Below are 18,778 nucleotides of genomic sequence, written 5' to 3' on the forward strand. Positions count from 1 at the left end.
AAGGGGCAGAAAGTTTATTCAAAGAATAATGGCTGGAAATTTCCCTAGCCTAGGAAAAGAGGCATCCAGGTGCAGAAACACCAAAAAGTAACAAATATTATGAGTCCAAAGAGTCCAATGATTAGAGACACATTGTAATTAAATTGGCAAAAAAATAAAGACAAAAAGAGAAACTTAAAAGCAGCAAGTAGAAGGTAACTTGTTACACAGAAGGAAATCCCCATAAGATAATAAGCAGGTTTTTCAGCAGAAACTTTGTAGTCCAGAAAGGAATGACATGATAGAGTCAAAATCCAGAAAGAAAACACTAGCAATCAAGAACTCTACCTAACCAAGTTGTCTTTCAAAATTGAAGGAGAGACATAGTTGTTCTGACAAGCAAAAGTGGAAAGGAATCATCACCACTAGACCTGCCTTACAAGAAATGTTAAACTGAATCCTTCAAGCTGAAACAAAAAGATACCAACAGTAGCAAGAAAATATATGAAAGTTTAAAACTCTTTGGGAAAGATAAATGCATAATTAAATTCAGAATATTCTAAAGTTGTAATGGTGGGGAATCAATCACTAATAACACTAGTATGTGAGTCAAAAGAAAAAAAGTAATAAAAATGTAACTACAATAATTTGTGAATAAATATGAAATGTAAAAAGGTACAATATGTGACATCGACAACAAAAAATGTGTGTGGGTGTATTTAGTTTTCATATAGATTTGAAGTTAAGTTGTTATCAGATTAAAATAGATTGTTACCAACATAAGACCATGGTAACTACAAAGTAAAAACCTACAGAAGATACACAAAATATAAGGAAATTAAACCATACTATTACAGAATCATCAAAAAATGAGGAGAAAAGAGAGGAAAAAAAGGAAAACAGGAATTATAAAGGAACCATTAGACACTTAACAAAATGGAAATAGTAAGTACGTACCTATTAATAATTACTTCTAATGTAAATGGATTAAATTCTACAATCAAAAGACACAGACTAACTTGATAAAAACAAACAGAAAAACAAAGATCAACTACATACTGCCTATTAGAGACTCACATCAACTTTAAGGAAAAAGATATCTTACACGCAAATGAAATTCACATAAAAGCAGGGAGTTAGCAGACAGAGGAAGGAGAAGGCAGATCTCAGAGTGCCTTGGGACTTTTGCTGACCTGCCCGGGGCCCTGTGCTGATAAAAGCCAGCCTTGGTGTGCTGCTCCATTGCTCCTGCAAGCACCCAGGACAAGGAGAGGTGGCCACAACCTGTGGATCCTTATAGCTCCATACAGGTTGTCAAGGCCAGTCACAGGTAGTGTCTTATATTGGTTTGCACCAGAGTATCTCCCAAGAGGCCCAGAACCAACAAACCCAGTGGTCACCTTCACAGAACATCAGAACAGGATCCAATAAGCTTCATAAGCAGCATGTCCAAATGGAGGTCTTGGCAGGCACCAAACCCTGTTGAGGTAAATTCTGCTGCATGTGGTTAGCACCTGCATAGCAGCTCACAAGCCTGAGCAGGGTTGAACCTCACAGTAAGCCAGCCTAAGAGTCCATCCCATGCACAAATGGACTAATAGCAATCAAGACTTAATTACAACAGTGGGACCCACATAACCCACACAAGAGACATTCCTGGAGCACCCAGCTCAGGTGACCAAAGAGACTGAACCACTGGACCACACAGGACACCAACTACATACGGGCACTCCCTGAAGCCTGAAAGCCATAGCAGATCTACACAGAAACAAACACAAAGAGGCAGCCAACACGGGGAAACAAAGAAACAGGCCCCAAATGAAAGGACAAGAGAAATCTCTAGAAAAAGAGATAAATGAAATGGATGCAAGCAATTTATCAGAAATAGAGTTTAAAAAATGGTTATATAATGCTCAACAGCATGACAAAAGATACAGGAACAATAAAAAAAAAGGACCAGTCAAAAATAAAGTGTACAGTATCTGAAATAAAGAATATACTGGAAGGAATATATAGGTTAGGTGAAGGAATAAACAGTAGGTTAGGTGAAGTAAAGGATCAAATTACCAACTTGGAAGACAAGGTAGGAAAAAAAACAATCAGAGCAGCAAAAGGAAAATAGAATTTAAAAAAAAAATTACAACAGTTTAAGGTACACTCGGGACAACATGAAGTGTATCAATACCCACCTCATAGGGGTACCATCAGGAGAAGAGAGAAAGGGATTGAAACATATTTGATGAAATAATGACTGACAACTTCCCTCACTTGGTGAAGGTAAAAGACATGCAAATGAAGTCTCAAACAAGGTGGACCCAAGGAGGCTCACATCCAGACACATCATAATTCATATGGTAAAGTTGAAAAACAGAGAGAGAACCTTAAAAGCTTCTAGAGAAAGACAATTAGTTACCCACAAGGGAGCTCCCAAAAAACTGTCAGCTGATTTCTCAACAGACACATTTTAGATCAGAAAAGACTGGCATGAAATACTCAAAGTGATGAAAAACAAGGACCTACAACCAAGACTACTTTACCCAATAAGGCTATGATTTAAAAGTGAGGGAGAAATAAAGAGCTTCCCACACAAGAAAAAGCTAAAGGAGCTCATCACCACCACACCCCTGTTACAAGCAATGTTAAGGGCCTATTAGAAGGAGGAGGAGGAGAAGCAGCAGCATAATTAAAAGAAAATAATGGCAATAAATACACTCCTATCAATTGCTTCAAAAGTAAGTGGTGTAAGTGCTCCAATAAAAGGACACAAGCTAACTGAATGGATAAGAAAATAAGACTAACAAATATGCTGTCTACAAGAGACTCACCTCAAAATAAAAGAGGCACACAGACTAAAAGTACAGAGATGAGAAAAGATATTTCAAGCAAATGGGAAAAATAAAAGAGCTGAGGTAACAATACTTACATCTGACAAAACAGACTAAAAAATAGTCCATAGTGTGAGACAAAGAAGGGCACTACATAATGATAAAGGGAGCAATTAAACAAGAACATATAACCCTTGTACACATTTATGCATTCAACAAAGGAGCACCTAAACATGTAAAGCAAAACTTGATGTACATAATGGGAGATATTGACAGTAATACAGTCATAATGGGGGATTTCAACACCCACTGACATCAATGGATAGAGATCTTCAAGACAGAAAGTCAATAAGCACAGAGTGAGTTTACACAAGACCAGACAGATTTAAATGATATCTTCAGAGCACAACATCCCAAAACAGTAGAATATACATTCTTTTCAAGTGTACATGAAATATTTTCTAGGTTAGACCACACGTTAAGACTGAAATCATATCAAGCATCTTCTCTAACCATAATGGTATGAAACTAGACGTCAATCACAAGGAAAAAAACTGAAAAACATAGATAAGTGGAGGCTAAATAATGTGTTACAAAACAATGAATGGGTTAACAATAAGATCAAGAGGAAAACAAAAGATACCCTGAAACAGATGAAAATGAGAACAGAGCAACCCAAAATCTATGGGACACAGCAAAAGCAGTCCTAGGAGAGAAATTCATTATAATACAGCCCAACCTCAAGATACATGAAAAAACTCAACTTAACAATCTAACTCTACATCTAAGGGAATGTGAAAAAGAATGACAAACAAAACTCGAAGTGAGTAGAAGAAAGGAAATAATGAATATCAGGGCAGAAATAAATAAGATAGAGTCTAAAAAACAATACAAAAGATCAATGAAACCTAGATAAACAAGACTGACAAATCATTAATGAGAAATCAAAAAAAAAAAAAAAGAGAGAGAGAGAGAGATGACCTAAATAAATAAAATCAGAAATGAAAGAGGAGAAGCAACAATGGACACCAAAGAAATACAAAGGACAGTAAGAAAATATTACAAACATATGCCAATAAAATATACATATGCCAACAAATCAGACAATCTGTAAGAAATGAATTAATTTCTAGAAATACACAATCTTCCTTAACTGAATCAGAAAGAATCAAAGAATCTGAATAGGCAGATCACAACTAATGAAATTGAAGTAGTAATAAAAAAAAAACTCCCAAAAATATAAAGTCCTGAACTGGATGGTTTTATAGGGGAATTTTACCAAACATTCAAAGAAAAACTAACACCTTTCCTTCTCAAACTATTCCAAAAAAATTCTGGAGAAGCGAAAACTCCCAAACTCATTTCATAAGGCCAACATTATTATAATTCCAAATCAGATAAAGACACTACAAAGAAAGAAAATATTGGGCCAATATCCCTTATGAATATAGATCCTCAACAAAATCCTCAAAAAAATATTAGCAAAAAAGGTCAAATAATACATTAGAAAGAACATACATCATGATAAAGTGTAATTTATTCCAAGGATGCAAGTTTGATACAATATCTACAAATCAATGAATGTGATGCACCACATAAACAAAATGAAAAATATAAACCACATGATCATATCAATAGATGCAGAAAAATCATTTGGCAAAATCCAGCACCCACTTATGACAAAAACTCTCAGCAAAGTGGAAATAGAGGGAACATGTCTCAACATAATAAACGACAGATATGACAAACCCACAGCTAATATCATACTCAATGGGGAAAAACTACAAGTGCTTCCCTTAACATCAGGAACAAGCAGGGAGGGATGTCTGCTTTCTCTACTTTTATTCAATATAGTATTGGAAGTTCTAACCACAGCATTCAAAAAGGGGAATATATAAATTGAAGTAAAAAGTTCATTATTTGCAGATGACATAATGCTGTATATAGAAAACATTCTCAAAAAAACTACTATAAGTGGTAAAAGAATCCAGTAAAATGGTGGAATACAAAATAAGTATCCATAAGTTAGCTGCATTTTTATGTATAATAATGAACTATCAGAAGGGAAAACTAAGAAAAAATCCCACTCACAATTGCTTCAAACAGCATAAAACACCTAGCAATAAATTTAACCAAGGAGGTAAAACACTTATACTTGAAAAATTATGACATTAAAGAAGTTGAAAAAGATACAAATAAGTAGAATCATATATAGTGTTCATGGATAGGAATAATTAACATTATTAAAATGTCCATACTACCCTTAGCAATCTAAGATTCAACTTAATTCCTATCAAGATAGCAATGACATAGTTCACAGAACCAGATTAACTATTCCAAATATTTGTATGGAACCATAAATGATAGCAAAGAGCAGCAACAATCTTAAGAACAAAGAACAAAGTTGGAGAACTCACATTACTTTATATCAAACTACGTTATAAGGCCATAGTGATCAAAACAACATTCTACTAGCATAGTAACAGATGTAGAAATCAATGGAACAGAATAGAGCCTAGAAATAAACCTATACTTTTATATAGCCAGTTAACCTTTGACAAAGGAGGCAGAAACATTCATGGGGTAAAGAGAGTCTATTCAATAAATGGTGTTGGGAATGTAGGACAGATATGTGCAAAAAAGTGAAGCTAGACCGCCTTCTTACACCATATACAAGAATAAACTCAAAGTGTATTAAAGACTTAAATTTTAGACTTGAAACCATAAAAATTATAAAAGAAAACAGAAAAAACTTGGACATTTTACGTAGGAATATTTTTTTCTGATATATCTTCTCAGGCAAGAGAGACACAAAGGAAAAATTAAACAACTAGGAGTATATTAAGCTAAAAAGTTTCTTTTAAATCCTCCATTAAGGATATTTTTATTGATTTTAGTGAAAGAGGAAGGGAAAGAGAGACATTGATGGGAAAGAGAGCCATTGATATAAAAGAGAAACATCAATTTGCTGCTTCCTGTAAGCATCCCAACTGGGGATCAAAGCTTCAAGCTAGGTATACCTCTTGACCTTGGACCAAACCTGCAACCTTTCTGGTGTATGGGATGATGCTACAATCAATTGAGCCATGGGCCAGAGACAAACTAAAAAGTTTTTGTACAGCAAAGGAAACCATCAACAACAGAAAGACCACCCACTGAACCGGAAGACATATTCGCCAACAGTATATCTGATAAGGGGTTAATATGTGAAATTTATAAAGAACTAATAAAACTCAACATCAAAAAACAAACAATGTAATATAAAAAAATGGAAAAATGGCTTGAATAGACATTTTTCAAAAGAGGACATACAGATGGCCAATATACACATAAAAACATGCTCAATCTGAATAATTATCAGAAAAATGTAAAGTAAACCCACAATGAGATATTACCTCACACCTGTCAGAAGGGCTATTATCAACAAATCAACAAACAAGTGTTGAACAGGATACGGAGAAAAAGGAACCTTCAAGCACTGTTGGAATACAGTTCCAGCACTGGTAGAAATGCAGTTTGGTGCTGCCACTGTGGAAAACAGTATGGAGTTACCTCAAAAAATTAAAAATGAAACTGCCTTATAACACAGCAATTCCACTTCTGGGAATTAACCCAAAGAAATCCAAAATACTCATTTGAGGGAATATATGCACCCCTATATTCATTGCAGCATTATTTACAATAGCCAAGATTTGGAAGCAGCCCAAGTGTCCATCAGTAGATGAGTAGATGCAAAAGCTTTGGTACATTTATACAATGGAATACTACTCAGCCATAAAAAAGAGGGAAATCTTATGCTTTGCAACAGTACAGATGAACCTGGAGAGCATTATGTTACATTCAATAAGCCAGACAAAGCCATGTACCATATGATTTCACTCATATGTGGAATCTAATAAACAAAATTAACTAACAAGCAAAATAGAGACAGATTTATAGAGAACAGGATGACAGCTGCCAGAGGAGAGGGGGCTGTGTTGGGGCTGCATGGAGGAAATGAACAAAAAAGAAAAAAAGAGAAAAAACTCATAGGCACAGACGCAGTGTTGTGAATGCCAGGGTATGACAGTGTAGGAAGAGATAGGGAAGGGTGTAGAGGGGATAAATTGTGATGGATGGAGACTTATCCTGGGGAGGTGAACATACAATACAATATACAAATGATGTGTTGTAGAACTATACACCTGAAACCTGTATAATTTTGTTAACCAGTGCCATCCCAATAAATTCAATGAAAAGGGGAAAAAAAAGCAGGGGTAGCTACGCTTATATAAGACAAAATAGAGTTTAAGCCAAAGACTGTAACAAGAGGTAAAGAATGACACTATATAATGATAAAAAGGTCAATTCATCAAACAGATATAACATTTGTAAATATTTATGCATCCAGCATTGAAAAATGTCCAAATATATAAAACAAATACTAACATAAAAGAAGAAAGAAATAGACAGCAATATAATAATAGTAGGAGACTTCAAAGCCCCATTTCCAACAACAGATCAATCACCTAGATAAAAACTGAATAAGGAAACTCTTGCTTACAGTACACATTGGACAGATGAATCTAACAGGCATTCATCCAACAGCAGCAGAGTACACACTCTTCACAAGTGCAGGTGGAACATTCTTAAGGATAAATTATAAGTTAAGTCACAAAACAACTCTGAATAAACTAAGAGAAAACTAAAATCGTACTGAGTATGTTTTTGACCACAATTGTACAAAAGCAGAAATCAATTACATGAAGAAAACTGGAAAATGAACAAATATGTGGAGATTAAACAACATGCTTCTGAGCAACCAGTGAGTCAAAAGAAATTTAAAATTTTATAAAAATCTACTGAGACAAATTAAAGTGGAAATATACATACCAAAATTGTAGGATATAGCAAAAGCAGTTCTACAATGGCAGTTTATAGTGTTAAATGCCTAAAGTAAGAAAAAATAGATTTCAACTATTATAACCAACTTTATATATCAAGGGAATAGAAAAGAAAGATCAAACCAAGTTCTAAGTTGGGCAGAAGGAAGGAAATAAAGATTAGAGCAGAGGGTCAAGATGGCAGTATAGGTAAACACGGCTCACCTCCCCACACAAGCACAACAAAATTACAATTAAAACATAGAACAACTATCACTCAGGACTGTCAGAATTTGAGATAAATGGAAGGCTGAAAACCACAGAATTAAATAAACCATATCCATCCAGGCTAGCAGAAGGGGTGGAGATAAGGAATGGGCTGGTCCCACATCCACATGGGGTAGATAAAAATTTAGGAGGCATATTTTGGGAGTCAGGAGTCCCAGCTCCACACCAGACCCCCAGCCCAGGGATCCAGTGCCAGAAAGATAAGTCCCCAAAACTTCTGGCTACAAAACTAGTCGGGATTAAGTCAGTTAAAGAAAATTGTGGAGTTCCAAGAAGTTCCCCTTAAAGAACCCACACACAGAGTTAACTCTGACTTACTCCCTCTGAGCTCCAGCACCAGGGTAGCAGCTGAAAAGGCACCAGTGGCATACATGGAGGACCTGAAGTATCTACATCAAGGTGAGAGCTGGGGGACAGTTTTCTCCTAGACAGAAAGGTAGGCAGAGGACATTGTCCCTTTTCTGAGTCCTACCCCCACAGAGCCACAGAGTCAGCAGGCAGATACCATGTTTGAGACTACATCAACCTGGTTAACACTGTTTTCTCTGCCCTGGAGATCCCCTGAAACTCCCTCCCACCCAACGTACAGGTTCACCCAAACTGTTAACTGTGACTTTTCCATATGAATAGCTGGTCTAGGTTCATTCTCCACAACTTCCTAGATCTTTTCAAGTAAGCAACAGCTGACTTCAAGGAGGCCCCCCAGCCTCTGTATGTCTTGCTAAGTGGCCTGAGGCCCAGCACTAGAAGCAACCAGTCTAGATTCACAATGTGGCTTCTCCTGGGAATCTCCAAGCCCAGCACAAGTAGCAGCCATCTCAGATTCCTTTATAGCTCATGCATGGTGGTCCCAGGCAGAACATAGGTGAGAGCTGACCTTGGCCTTCACCACTCAGGAAACCCCAGAGCCTGCACAACCAGTGTACAGCTACAGACCACATCAGAGCACCAACACCCTGCCTCTGCACAGCTGATCATCCATGGAGGGTGGAGGTTGGTGGTCAGTGGTTACAGCCAGTTCTTGCAGTTAACTGGCTTGGGTAAATCCCTACCATTGACCTGCCAACAGCAATCAAGTCTCAAGTACAAAAGCTCACATGATGGGTGCACCTTGAGTATTCAGCTTGGGTGATAGTGATGCTGTCTCTACATGATACCTACATTAGGCCACACTACCAAAACTGGGAGTCATAGTAGCTCTCCCAAATACATAGATACAAACACAGGGAGGCTGCCAAAATGAAGTAACAAAGAAACACGGCCCAAAGAGAAGAACAGATCAAAACTCTAGCAAAAGAACTAAACAAATTGGCGATAAGAAATCTATCAGAGGCAGAGTTCAAAACACTGGCCCTAAGGTTGCTCAAGGAACTTAATGAGGACCTCAACAGCATAAAAAATATCGAGTCACAAATAAAGGATACACTAATTGAAATAAAGAACAATTTACAGGGAAACAACAGTAGAATGGATAAAGCTGAGAATCAAATCAATGGTTAGGAACATAAGGAAGCAAAAAACAACCCATCAGAACAACAGAAAAAAAAAAATAACCTCACAAAATGAGGATAGTATAAGCAGCCTTTGGGACAACTTCAAGATGTCCAGCATTTGCATCATATGGGTGCCAGAAGGAAAAGAGAAAGAGCAAGAAAATGGGAATCTATTTGAAAAAAGGATGAAAGAAAACTTCCCTAATTTGGGGAAGGGAATAGATGTACAAGTCCAGAAAACACAGAGAGTCCCAAACAAGATGCATGCAAAGAAGCCCACTCTAAGATACAACATAATTAAAATGCCAAAGGTTAAAAATAAAGAGAGAATCTTAAAAGCAGCAAGAGAAAAGGTGTTAGTTACCCTCAGGGGAGCTCCCATAAGACTGTCAGCTGATTTCTCAAGAGAAATTTTGCAGGCTAGAAAGGACTGGCAAGAAATATTCAAAGTCATGAAATGCAGGGACCTACATCCAAGACTACTCTACCCAGCAAAGATATCATTTAGAATCAAAGGGCAGATAAAGAGCTTCTCACACAAGAAAACACTAAAGGAGTTCATCATCACCAAGTCATTATTATATGAAATGTTAAAGTGACTCTTAAGAAAAAGAAGATCAAGTTTATGAACAATAAAATGGTAAAAAGTACATATCTATCAACAACGGAATCTACAAAACAAACTAAGCAAACAAAAAGAACAAAACAAAATCATGGATACAGAGAATGTTTTGATAGCTGCCAGATGGAATGTAGTTTGGGGAACTGGTGAAGAGGGGTGGGGATTAATAAGTACCAATAGATAGTTACAGAATAGCCATGGACATGTGAAGTACAGTATAGGAAATGAGGAAGCCAAAGAACTTATACACATGACCCATGGACATGAACAATGGTGTGGGGATGGCCTGAGTGGATGGGGATTGCTCGGCAGAGGGGGGCAAAGGGAGAAAATGGGACAACTCTGATAGCATAATCAATAAAATACAATAAAAAAAAGAAAGAACAAAATAAAGATTAGAGCAGAACATAAATGAAATAAAGACAAAAATAAAATAGAAGAGATCAATGAATATAACACCTGGTGTTTTGTAAGAATAAACAAAATAGACAAATTTTTGACTAAACTCACTGAGGCAAAAAGACAGAAGGCTCAAATAAATATAATTATATATAAAAGGACACATTACAACTGATACACGCAAATACAAAGGATTATAAGAGATTATTATGAACAAATATATGCCAACATATTGGACAACCTGAAAAAATAGAAACATTTCCGGAAATAAACAACCTACCAAGACTGAATCATGAACAAATCAAAAAGCTGAACAGAACAGTTGCTAGTAAGACTAACAGTAACAGGGAGTGCGCCCGCCGCTGCTGCTGCCGCCACCGCCACCGCCACCGCCACCGCCACCGCCACCATGCTCAACTTCGCTGGCACCTTAGAAGATGTGCAGCAGCTAGAACTTCGATGAGCTCCTCAAGGCCCTGAGAGTGAACGCCATGCTGCGGAGGGTGGCTTTGGTGGCAGCGTCCAAGCCGCATGTGGAGATCTGCCAGGACAGGGACCAGTTCTACCTCAAAGCATCCACCACAGTGCGCACCACGGAGATCAACTTCAAGGTCAGAAAGGGCTTTGAGGAGGAGACCGTGGATGGACGGAAGTGCAGGAGTTTGGCCACTTGGGAGAATGAGAACAAGATCCACTGCACACAAACCCTCCTCCAGCGGGACAGCCCCAAAACCTACTGGACCCACGAGCTGGCCAACAACGAGCTGATCCTGACGTTCAGCGCCGATGACGTGGTCGGCACGAGAATTTATGTCCGGGAGTGAAGGCAGCCGTCTTGCTCCTACTTTGGGGGTAAGATGCATGTCCCCCCCGAGGAATGTCTTAGGTCTGCAGTGCCAGTGGACGGCCCCTCCCCCGCCGTCGGCATTAGGAGACCCGTTTCCCTACTCCCGTGTGGTAGAGCTTCCCAGAGGCCTTTGGGCCGTGTCCCTGGCTCCCTAGTTTGGCATCTGCATGGTTTCATCACTAAACTGGTTGGCACATTGCAAAAAACAAAACAAAACAAAAACAAACAAACAAAAAGCCGATTACCCGTAACAAAATATCTCCCAAGAAAGAAAAGTCAAAGACCAGATAATTTCACTGCTGAATTCTAGCAAACAGTTAAAGAGGAATTATTACCAACTCTTCTCAAATTCTTCCAAAAAAACAACTTTCCCAAATTCATTTCATGAGGTCAGCATTACCCTGATACAAAAATCAGAGAAGGACACAAGAAGAAAAGAAAATGATAGGTCAATACCCCCAATATAAATAAATGCAAAAATCTTTAACAAAATATTAGCAAACCAAATTCAATAGTACATTAAAAGAATCATACACCATATCAGTGGGGTTTATTCCAGTGATGCAAGGATAGTTCAACTTCCACAAATCAATCAACATAAAAACATTAACAAAATGAAAATTAAAAATCACATAATCATCTCAATAGGCACACAAATAAATAGCAATTGACAAAATACAACATCCCTTCATAATTAAAGTTTTCAACAAAATGTGTAGAGAGTAAATATACCTTAATAAAAATAAAGGCTATATATAACAAATTCACAGCTAACATCATACTCAGTGGTAAAAAAGCAGAAAGCTTTTCCTCTAAGATCAGGAACAAGACCTTGATGCTCACTCTCTTCCCTTTTATTCAACTTAGTACTAAGAGTCCTATCCAGAGCAAATAGGCAAGAAAATTTTTTTAAAAGCATTTAAATCAGAAAGGAAAAAAATAAAATTGTCTCTATTTTCAGATGACATGATATTAGATATAGAAAACCCTAAAGACTCCACCAAAAACAATGTTAGAACTAATAAATTCCCTGAAGTTGCAGGATATAAAATCAACATACAGATATCAGTTTGTTTCAAAACACTAACAACAAAACTATCAGAAATAGAAATTAAAAATAATTCATTAACAATAGCATCAAAAGGAATAAAATACTTAGCAATATATTTAACCAAGGAGATGAAAGATCAGTGTACTGCCAACTATAACATACTGAAGAAAGAAATTGAAGAAGGCACATATAAATGGAAAGATAGTCCATCCTTCTGGATTAGAAAAATTAATATTGTTAAAATGTCCATAGTACCCAAAGTGATCCATAGATTCAATATCACTCCTATAAAAATACCAATGTTATTTTTCACACAAATATTTTTTAGAAATCTCAAAATTTGTATGGCACCATAAAAGATCCCACATGACCAAAGCAATATTGATTTTATAAAAAAAGAACAAAACTGGAGGTGTTCTACTTCATGATTTCAAACTATACTATAAGGCTATAGTAATCAAAACATCATGGTATTGGCATAAACTCAGAGACACATAGATCAATGGAGCAGAGTAAAGAGCCCAGAAATAAATCCATGCATGTATGGCCACTCTATATTTGACCAGGGAGCCAAGAATACTTAATGGGAAAAGGATAGTGTCTCCAATTAATGAGGTAGGGAATCTGGACAGCTATATGCAAAAGAATGAAACTGAGTCCTTGTCTTGCAATATATACAAAATCTACTGAAAATGGCTTAAAGACTTGAATATAAGACCTGAAACTGAAAAACTCCTACTAGAGAACTTAGGGGGTAATCTCTTTTATATCAGTTCCAGCAATAATATTTTGGATTTGACACCAAAAGCAAAGACAATAAAAGCAAAATAAACAAGTGGGACTATATCAAATTAAAAAGCTCTTGCACAGCAAAGAAGCCATCGATAAAATGAAAAGTCAATCTATAAAAAGAGAGAAAATACTTGCAAAATACTTATCTCCTAAAATGTGGTGCCCTGGCTGGTATGGCTGAGTGGATTGAGTGCTGGACTGTGAAACAATGGGTGGCCGGTTTGATTTCTAGTCAGGGCACATGCCTGGGTTGTAGGCCAGGTCCCCAGGAGGGCACACACGAGAGGCTACCACACATTGATGTTTCTCTCTCTCTTTCTCCCTACTTTTCCCTCTCTTTAAAAATAAATAAATCAAGTCTTAAAAAAAGAACCCTTATTTTTTTTTGAAGTGAATACCCAAAATATAGGGGGAAAAACAACCTTACATAGCTGAATACAGAAAAAAAAAAAAAAATAGAGCCTGATTTAAAAATAGACAGAGTACAATGAATCAATGTTTCTTTCCCTTTCTTTCTCCCTCCCTCCCCCTTCTCTAAAAATAAAGAAATACAATATTTAAAAAAATTAAAATAGGCAGAGTAACTGAATAAACATTTTCCAAATATGCCATTTTCCAAAGACATACAATGGCTAACAAGTGCATGAATAGAAGAAGTTCAACTTATGGAATCATCAGGGAAATGCAAATAAAAACCACAATGAGATATCATCTCATACCTGTTAGAATGGTTATGATAAAAACAACAAGAGCTAAGATTTTCGAGGAGGTAAAAGAAGGGGAAAACTTTTGCACTGTTGGTTGGAATGTAAACTGGTGAAGCCACTATGGAAAACTGCATGAAGATTACTCAAAAAATTAAAAATACAACTATGAGATGACCTAGGAATCCCACTTCTGAGTATACATCCAAAAGAAATGAAATCAGTATTGCAAAGATATATCTGCACTCCCATGTTCATTGCAGTGTTGTTCACAATTGCCAAGATAAGGAAACAATCTAAATGTCTGTCGATAGATGAATACATAAAAAAAAATACCAAAATATTATTCAGCTATGAGAAAGAAGAACATCCTGCTCTTTGGAACAACATGGATGAAACCTGAGGGCATTACAGTAAGTGAAAAAAGTCAGACACAGAAAGACAAGTACTGTATAATCTCACTTATACATGGAATACTAAAAACAAAACAAAATTTTAACTTATAAAAATTGAGACTACCCTGGTGGTTACCAGGGGCTGGGAAGCTGGGGGAAAAGGGTAGATGCTGGTCAAAGAGTACAAACATCCAGTTATAAGATGAATAACCTCTGTAGATCTAATACACAGCATGGTGACTATAATTAACAATACTGAATATCATACTTGAAAGTTGTTAAGAGAGTAAATCTTATATGTTCTTACCACAAAAAAAAGAAATGGCAATTGTGTGATGCGATGTAGGGGTTAGGTAGCTGATGCTATGATGGTAATTATTTTGAAATCGATAAGTGTGTCAAATCAACACCTTGTACACCTTAAACTTATACAATAGTATATGTCATTATACCATTGTATGTCAATGGTATACATACAACATCATTATATCAATAAAGCTGGAGAAAAGCAATTCATTAGGAAAAAAACAAGTAACATTACTAAATACTATATTATGTTTTGTTCAAAGTAATTTAATAATATCTAATACTCACAGAATGTTTATTGAGTCTCAGCCACTGTTGTAAGCATACTACACAACTCTATAAAATAAATGATACTCATTTTTTATCTATTTATCTCACATAATCCTAGGAAATACTTAATAACTGGAACCAGGAAGAAGAGGAACCAAGGTTAAGCTGAGTGTTAGCAGCTGCGATTCAAGAGACTTCTCTCTGGAGTAGCCATTAACTGATTATTTCAGTAACATGGAAAGTTTGTATCGCTTATCAAATATCAAGTTCCCAGAGGAGAAGCACAGTTAAACTTAGGTGTCTACCCTATGGATCAACTAGCACTGCCGCAGAATCACCAGTTCAGACATAGTCCTTGGAAGCCCATCAGTATGTTTTCACTGACCTCTGAGATGGGAGAAGTTGGGGAAGGAAGGCAGGAATAAAGTCATGAGCAAGGAAGTTCATCCTAGCTCTTGTCTCCCTCACTCTGTGAAGCCCATGGTAGAAGTAAACAAAGAATAATAATAAAAACTGTTTCCTCAGTATCTAAGCTGTGCCTGGCACTTTAATAATTTGCTTTTGTATAATGTGTTATAGTTTACAAAGATTTGTAAGTAGACCTTTTTCTTTTTTTGTTTTAATCCTCAAAACAACCGCAGAAATATAAGCAGTACAGATAACATTCTTCCCCATTTTTACAGATGAAGAAACTCAAGCTGACAGGTAGCTTGCCCAAAAGTCACATGTTTGGAAAAGGGGAGTGGAACTGGACTCCAAACCATGACTTTTTAATCCACAGCTAGACCAGTCCTCTTCACATCAATAGTTGATGTATTTAGTACTGACTTGGGGAAGAAGAACTGAGAGCAACTTATTTCACTAAGAAGGAGGAACTTAATGTCCAGGGATGTAAATAATAGGGTCCGGATGATAGATTTCACTAGCAATAAAATAAAAATGATAGTCGAGAGAGAATTTATTCAGAAAGAACCAGCAAATTTGTTGAGGAGATTTATCTGATAAATGACAGTAAGGAATAAAATAGACTTTGTTATTCTCATTTAGAAAAGAACCACCTTGTGGAATAAATAGAGCAATTTTCTCTGATAATATGGAAAAAACTCCACTTAGATCAAGATGATGAGCAATGCTAGGACAGCATTTGCTTGGAGGAGAAAATCACTAGTGAAAAATATCAGGCTTAATTTTAACATCATTGGAGAAGATACCCTAAAGGATTACTAAAGAATTCCTTCATTGCAAATACTCCTCTTTGCATCATCCCTGTCACATAAAGGGTGAAATTAGAATTATAGAGCAAATAAAATTGGCAGGTCAATGCCGCAGTCTCCTCCTCAGCCAAGTTAATTCCTCATTAGGAAATATTCCCAGGCTCTTCCTTATGAAGGTAAGGCATGAAAATAATGAGAATTTAAAAAATTGGCTAACTATCTTTTGCTACAGAGAAAATAAATATTTCACCTTGCTTCCTAGGTGTTCTCTTCAGGCAGTTCAATCATGTTACCTCTAAACATGTCTGATCTACAATGAAGAGACAATTTTAACAAACAGAACACCATCACTCTCATAGCCTCTTGTTGCTATGAGATGAAGGACAGTGTTTTGCAGTTGTTAAATCTAAATATTGAGACTTTAAAATTCAACGTATTTTTCACCAAATTGACCCTGCAGATGGGTTCCAAAGATGTCAGCTAGCTGAATTATCAGTAATGTAGGCACTGTCATCCTCCGTGATAAATGCTGGATTGATTTAATTATATTAGCTCACTCTCTCATTATTGAAAGAAAAACTTTTCTGTTTATGTGGTGCTAAAGGTTCTTTCATACCTCTGAGATATGGAAATGGGAAAAGGGCAAGTTGCAGAACAATGTTTCACATTCACTGGTGTGTGCTCCAGTGTCTAGAACAAAAAACTAAATGGAGGAACACCAAACAGTTGAGAATTGTTACATCTGGGGAAAGGAGGGGAAAGCGGGAGGAGTGGCAGATGGGAGAAGGGGAACATTCATGTTTTTTTCTAAATATTTCTGTGGTTTGAGTCTTTTACAACAATAACATATTCATGTATGATTTTGTGATTTTAAAAGAACAATAAAAGATTCATTCAGTCAGTGAGAAATGGAGCTTTTTACTTACAGTGCTGCTTAAAGGTTAATTTTTGTGAAGTCAATTAGTGGTCTTAGTTTCTAAGGCATATTTTTGTTTGGGTCTGTTACCTGGTAGTTCATTCTTTGAGAAGATTTCAATTTGTAAAAATAATGTGTTTTAAAACAAAATGTTAAATACTCATAAGATTTTAAATTTTTGTAGCATTACACAGAATCTTTTCAGAAATGAGAATATATTACCAAAAATTTAAAGATAGACATCACTTTTCTTCTAATATCTTTCCAGAATGAAGATACGAAAAAGTTATTTTTAACTTGTAAGTTACTATCATCCCTTATCTATAGCTATTTACCAAACTCTACAAATTTTAAATCCTGGGTTTGGACCCCTAAACCATTTCTTTACTTTTTTTTCTCTGTACTTTAATAATTATCATTACAAGGGTTGTATATGCATGCACTTGTTGAAAGGCACAAAGTACAGAGAGAAGGAAGACTTTCAAGCTATTCTTCTTGGTAATTTTGACAAGCTCAATATCTTCAATTTATATTAGCTCCAAATGTTGGGCATTCTCAGTGCCTATTTTGGGACTTTCATTCTTTTTAAACTCTATGGGCACTCTTGCCTTTACCCAAGTCTCAGTTATCACATGTACACTTAATATTCACAAATCTGTACGTACAGTCCATATTTTTCAAGTAAGCTCCAGGTTCTGACCTCCAGCTCATATTAAAGGTCATGCTAGATGCCCCACAGGCATGATAAACTTAAAAAGTATGAAAGGGAACTTACTTCTTTCTACTGTACCTCTTTGCCCCCTTTCAAGACATATTTGCATTATCTAGAGACAACCAAGGTAGAGAAATGCTGCCAGCATATAGTGAATAGATCGAAAGATGTTCCTAAACATCCTATAATTTATAGGACACCTACTTCTACACACACTGCAAATCATTTTCTGACCCAAATTGTTAATAGGGCCAATTTTGAGAAAAGGTTAATTTTCCAAATGGTTGAGAAATAGTTAATTTAACAGCTAATTAAAGGTTAAAGGGTTAACATCTCAGTGAACAAGGACACCGTCATCTGTCTTTGAAGTCATTCCTATTTACTCCCTCTCTTTCACTTCCCACATCTACGTGTTCATTAATCCCATACATTCTAGATATAATCAATCTCCATGTTGCCATTGCCACAGCTATGACTTTAATTCATACTGTTTCCTGGAAAACATCACTCTATTAATCTCCCCTCTTCCAATCCCCTTTTACACCAGTTTCTTTATTGATGCCTGAGGGATCTTTCTAAAACACAAAAATATTCATGTCACTCCCATGTAAAAACCATCATATGGCTCTCATCGTCTGTGGATCAAATTCAAGGCTGCTTATTTTCTTCTTGTCTGATCCCTTTAGATCTTTTTAGCTCATTTCCCAAATCTACTATCTTGACCACCAGTTTCCCAAATCCTTTATGTATATTAATTACTTGAAGATGTAGAGAACTTACTGCCATCTTTCAGCCTCTGTGCTTTTACGCCAGCATGGAGTGCCATTCCCTTACTCTATCTTTCCTAGTTCATTCATACTTATTATTCAAGACATAGCTCATACGTAACTTTTCTAAGAATACTTTTTTCCCCTAGCCAACCCAAGTCTACAGAGAATGTCCGTACTTGTCATGGTTCACTACTGAAAATAACAGAACAAGATTCTGAATAATTAAATAGAAAGAAAATTTATTAAAAGAGTATTAGTAGCTGTTCTGGGTTGAATAGTGCCTTACAAAAATTTATGTCTACCCAGAGCCTGTAAATGTGATCTTATTTTAAA

General features: G+C 36.3%; 1 protein-coding gene across 1 annotated transcript; it reads left to right on the forward strand.

Moving 5' to 3' along the window:
• The first annotated feature begins 10,877 nt into the window (after positions 1 to 10,877).
• On the forward strand, positions 10,878 to 11,292 carry LOC129067124 (cellular retinoic acid-binding protein 1-like). Its single transcript, XM_054568849.1, is given in 2 exon segments — positions 10,878 to 10,901; positions 10,903 to 11,292. Coding segments are annotated over 2 exon segments (414 nt in total).
• Positions 11,293 to 18,778: the final 7,486 nt, after the last annotated feature.

The sequence above is a fragment of the Pteronotus mesoamericanus genome, unplaced genomic scaffold (assembly GCF_021234165.1).
Source record: "Pteronotus mesoamericanus isolate MK-2021 breed Mesoamerican mustached bat unplaced genomic scaffold, CSHL_Meso_final contig_20, whole genome shotgun sequence".
Lineage (NCBI taxonomy): Eukaryota > Metazoa > Chordata > Mammalia > Chiroptera > Mormoopidae > Pteronotus > Pteronotus mesoamericanus.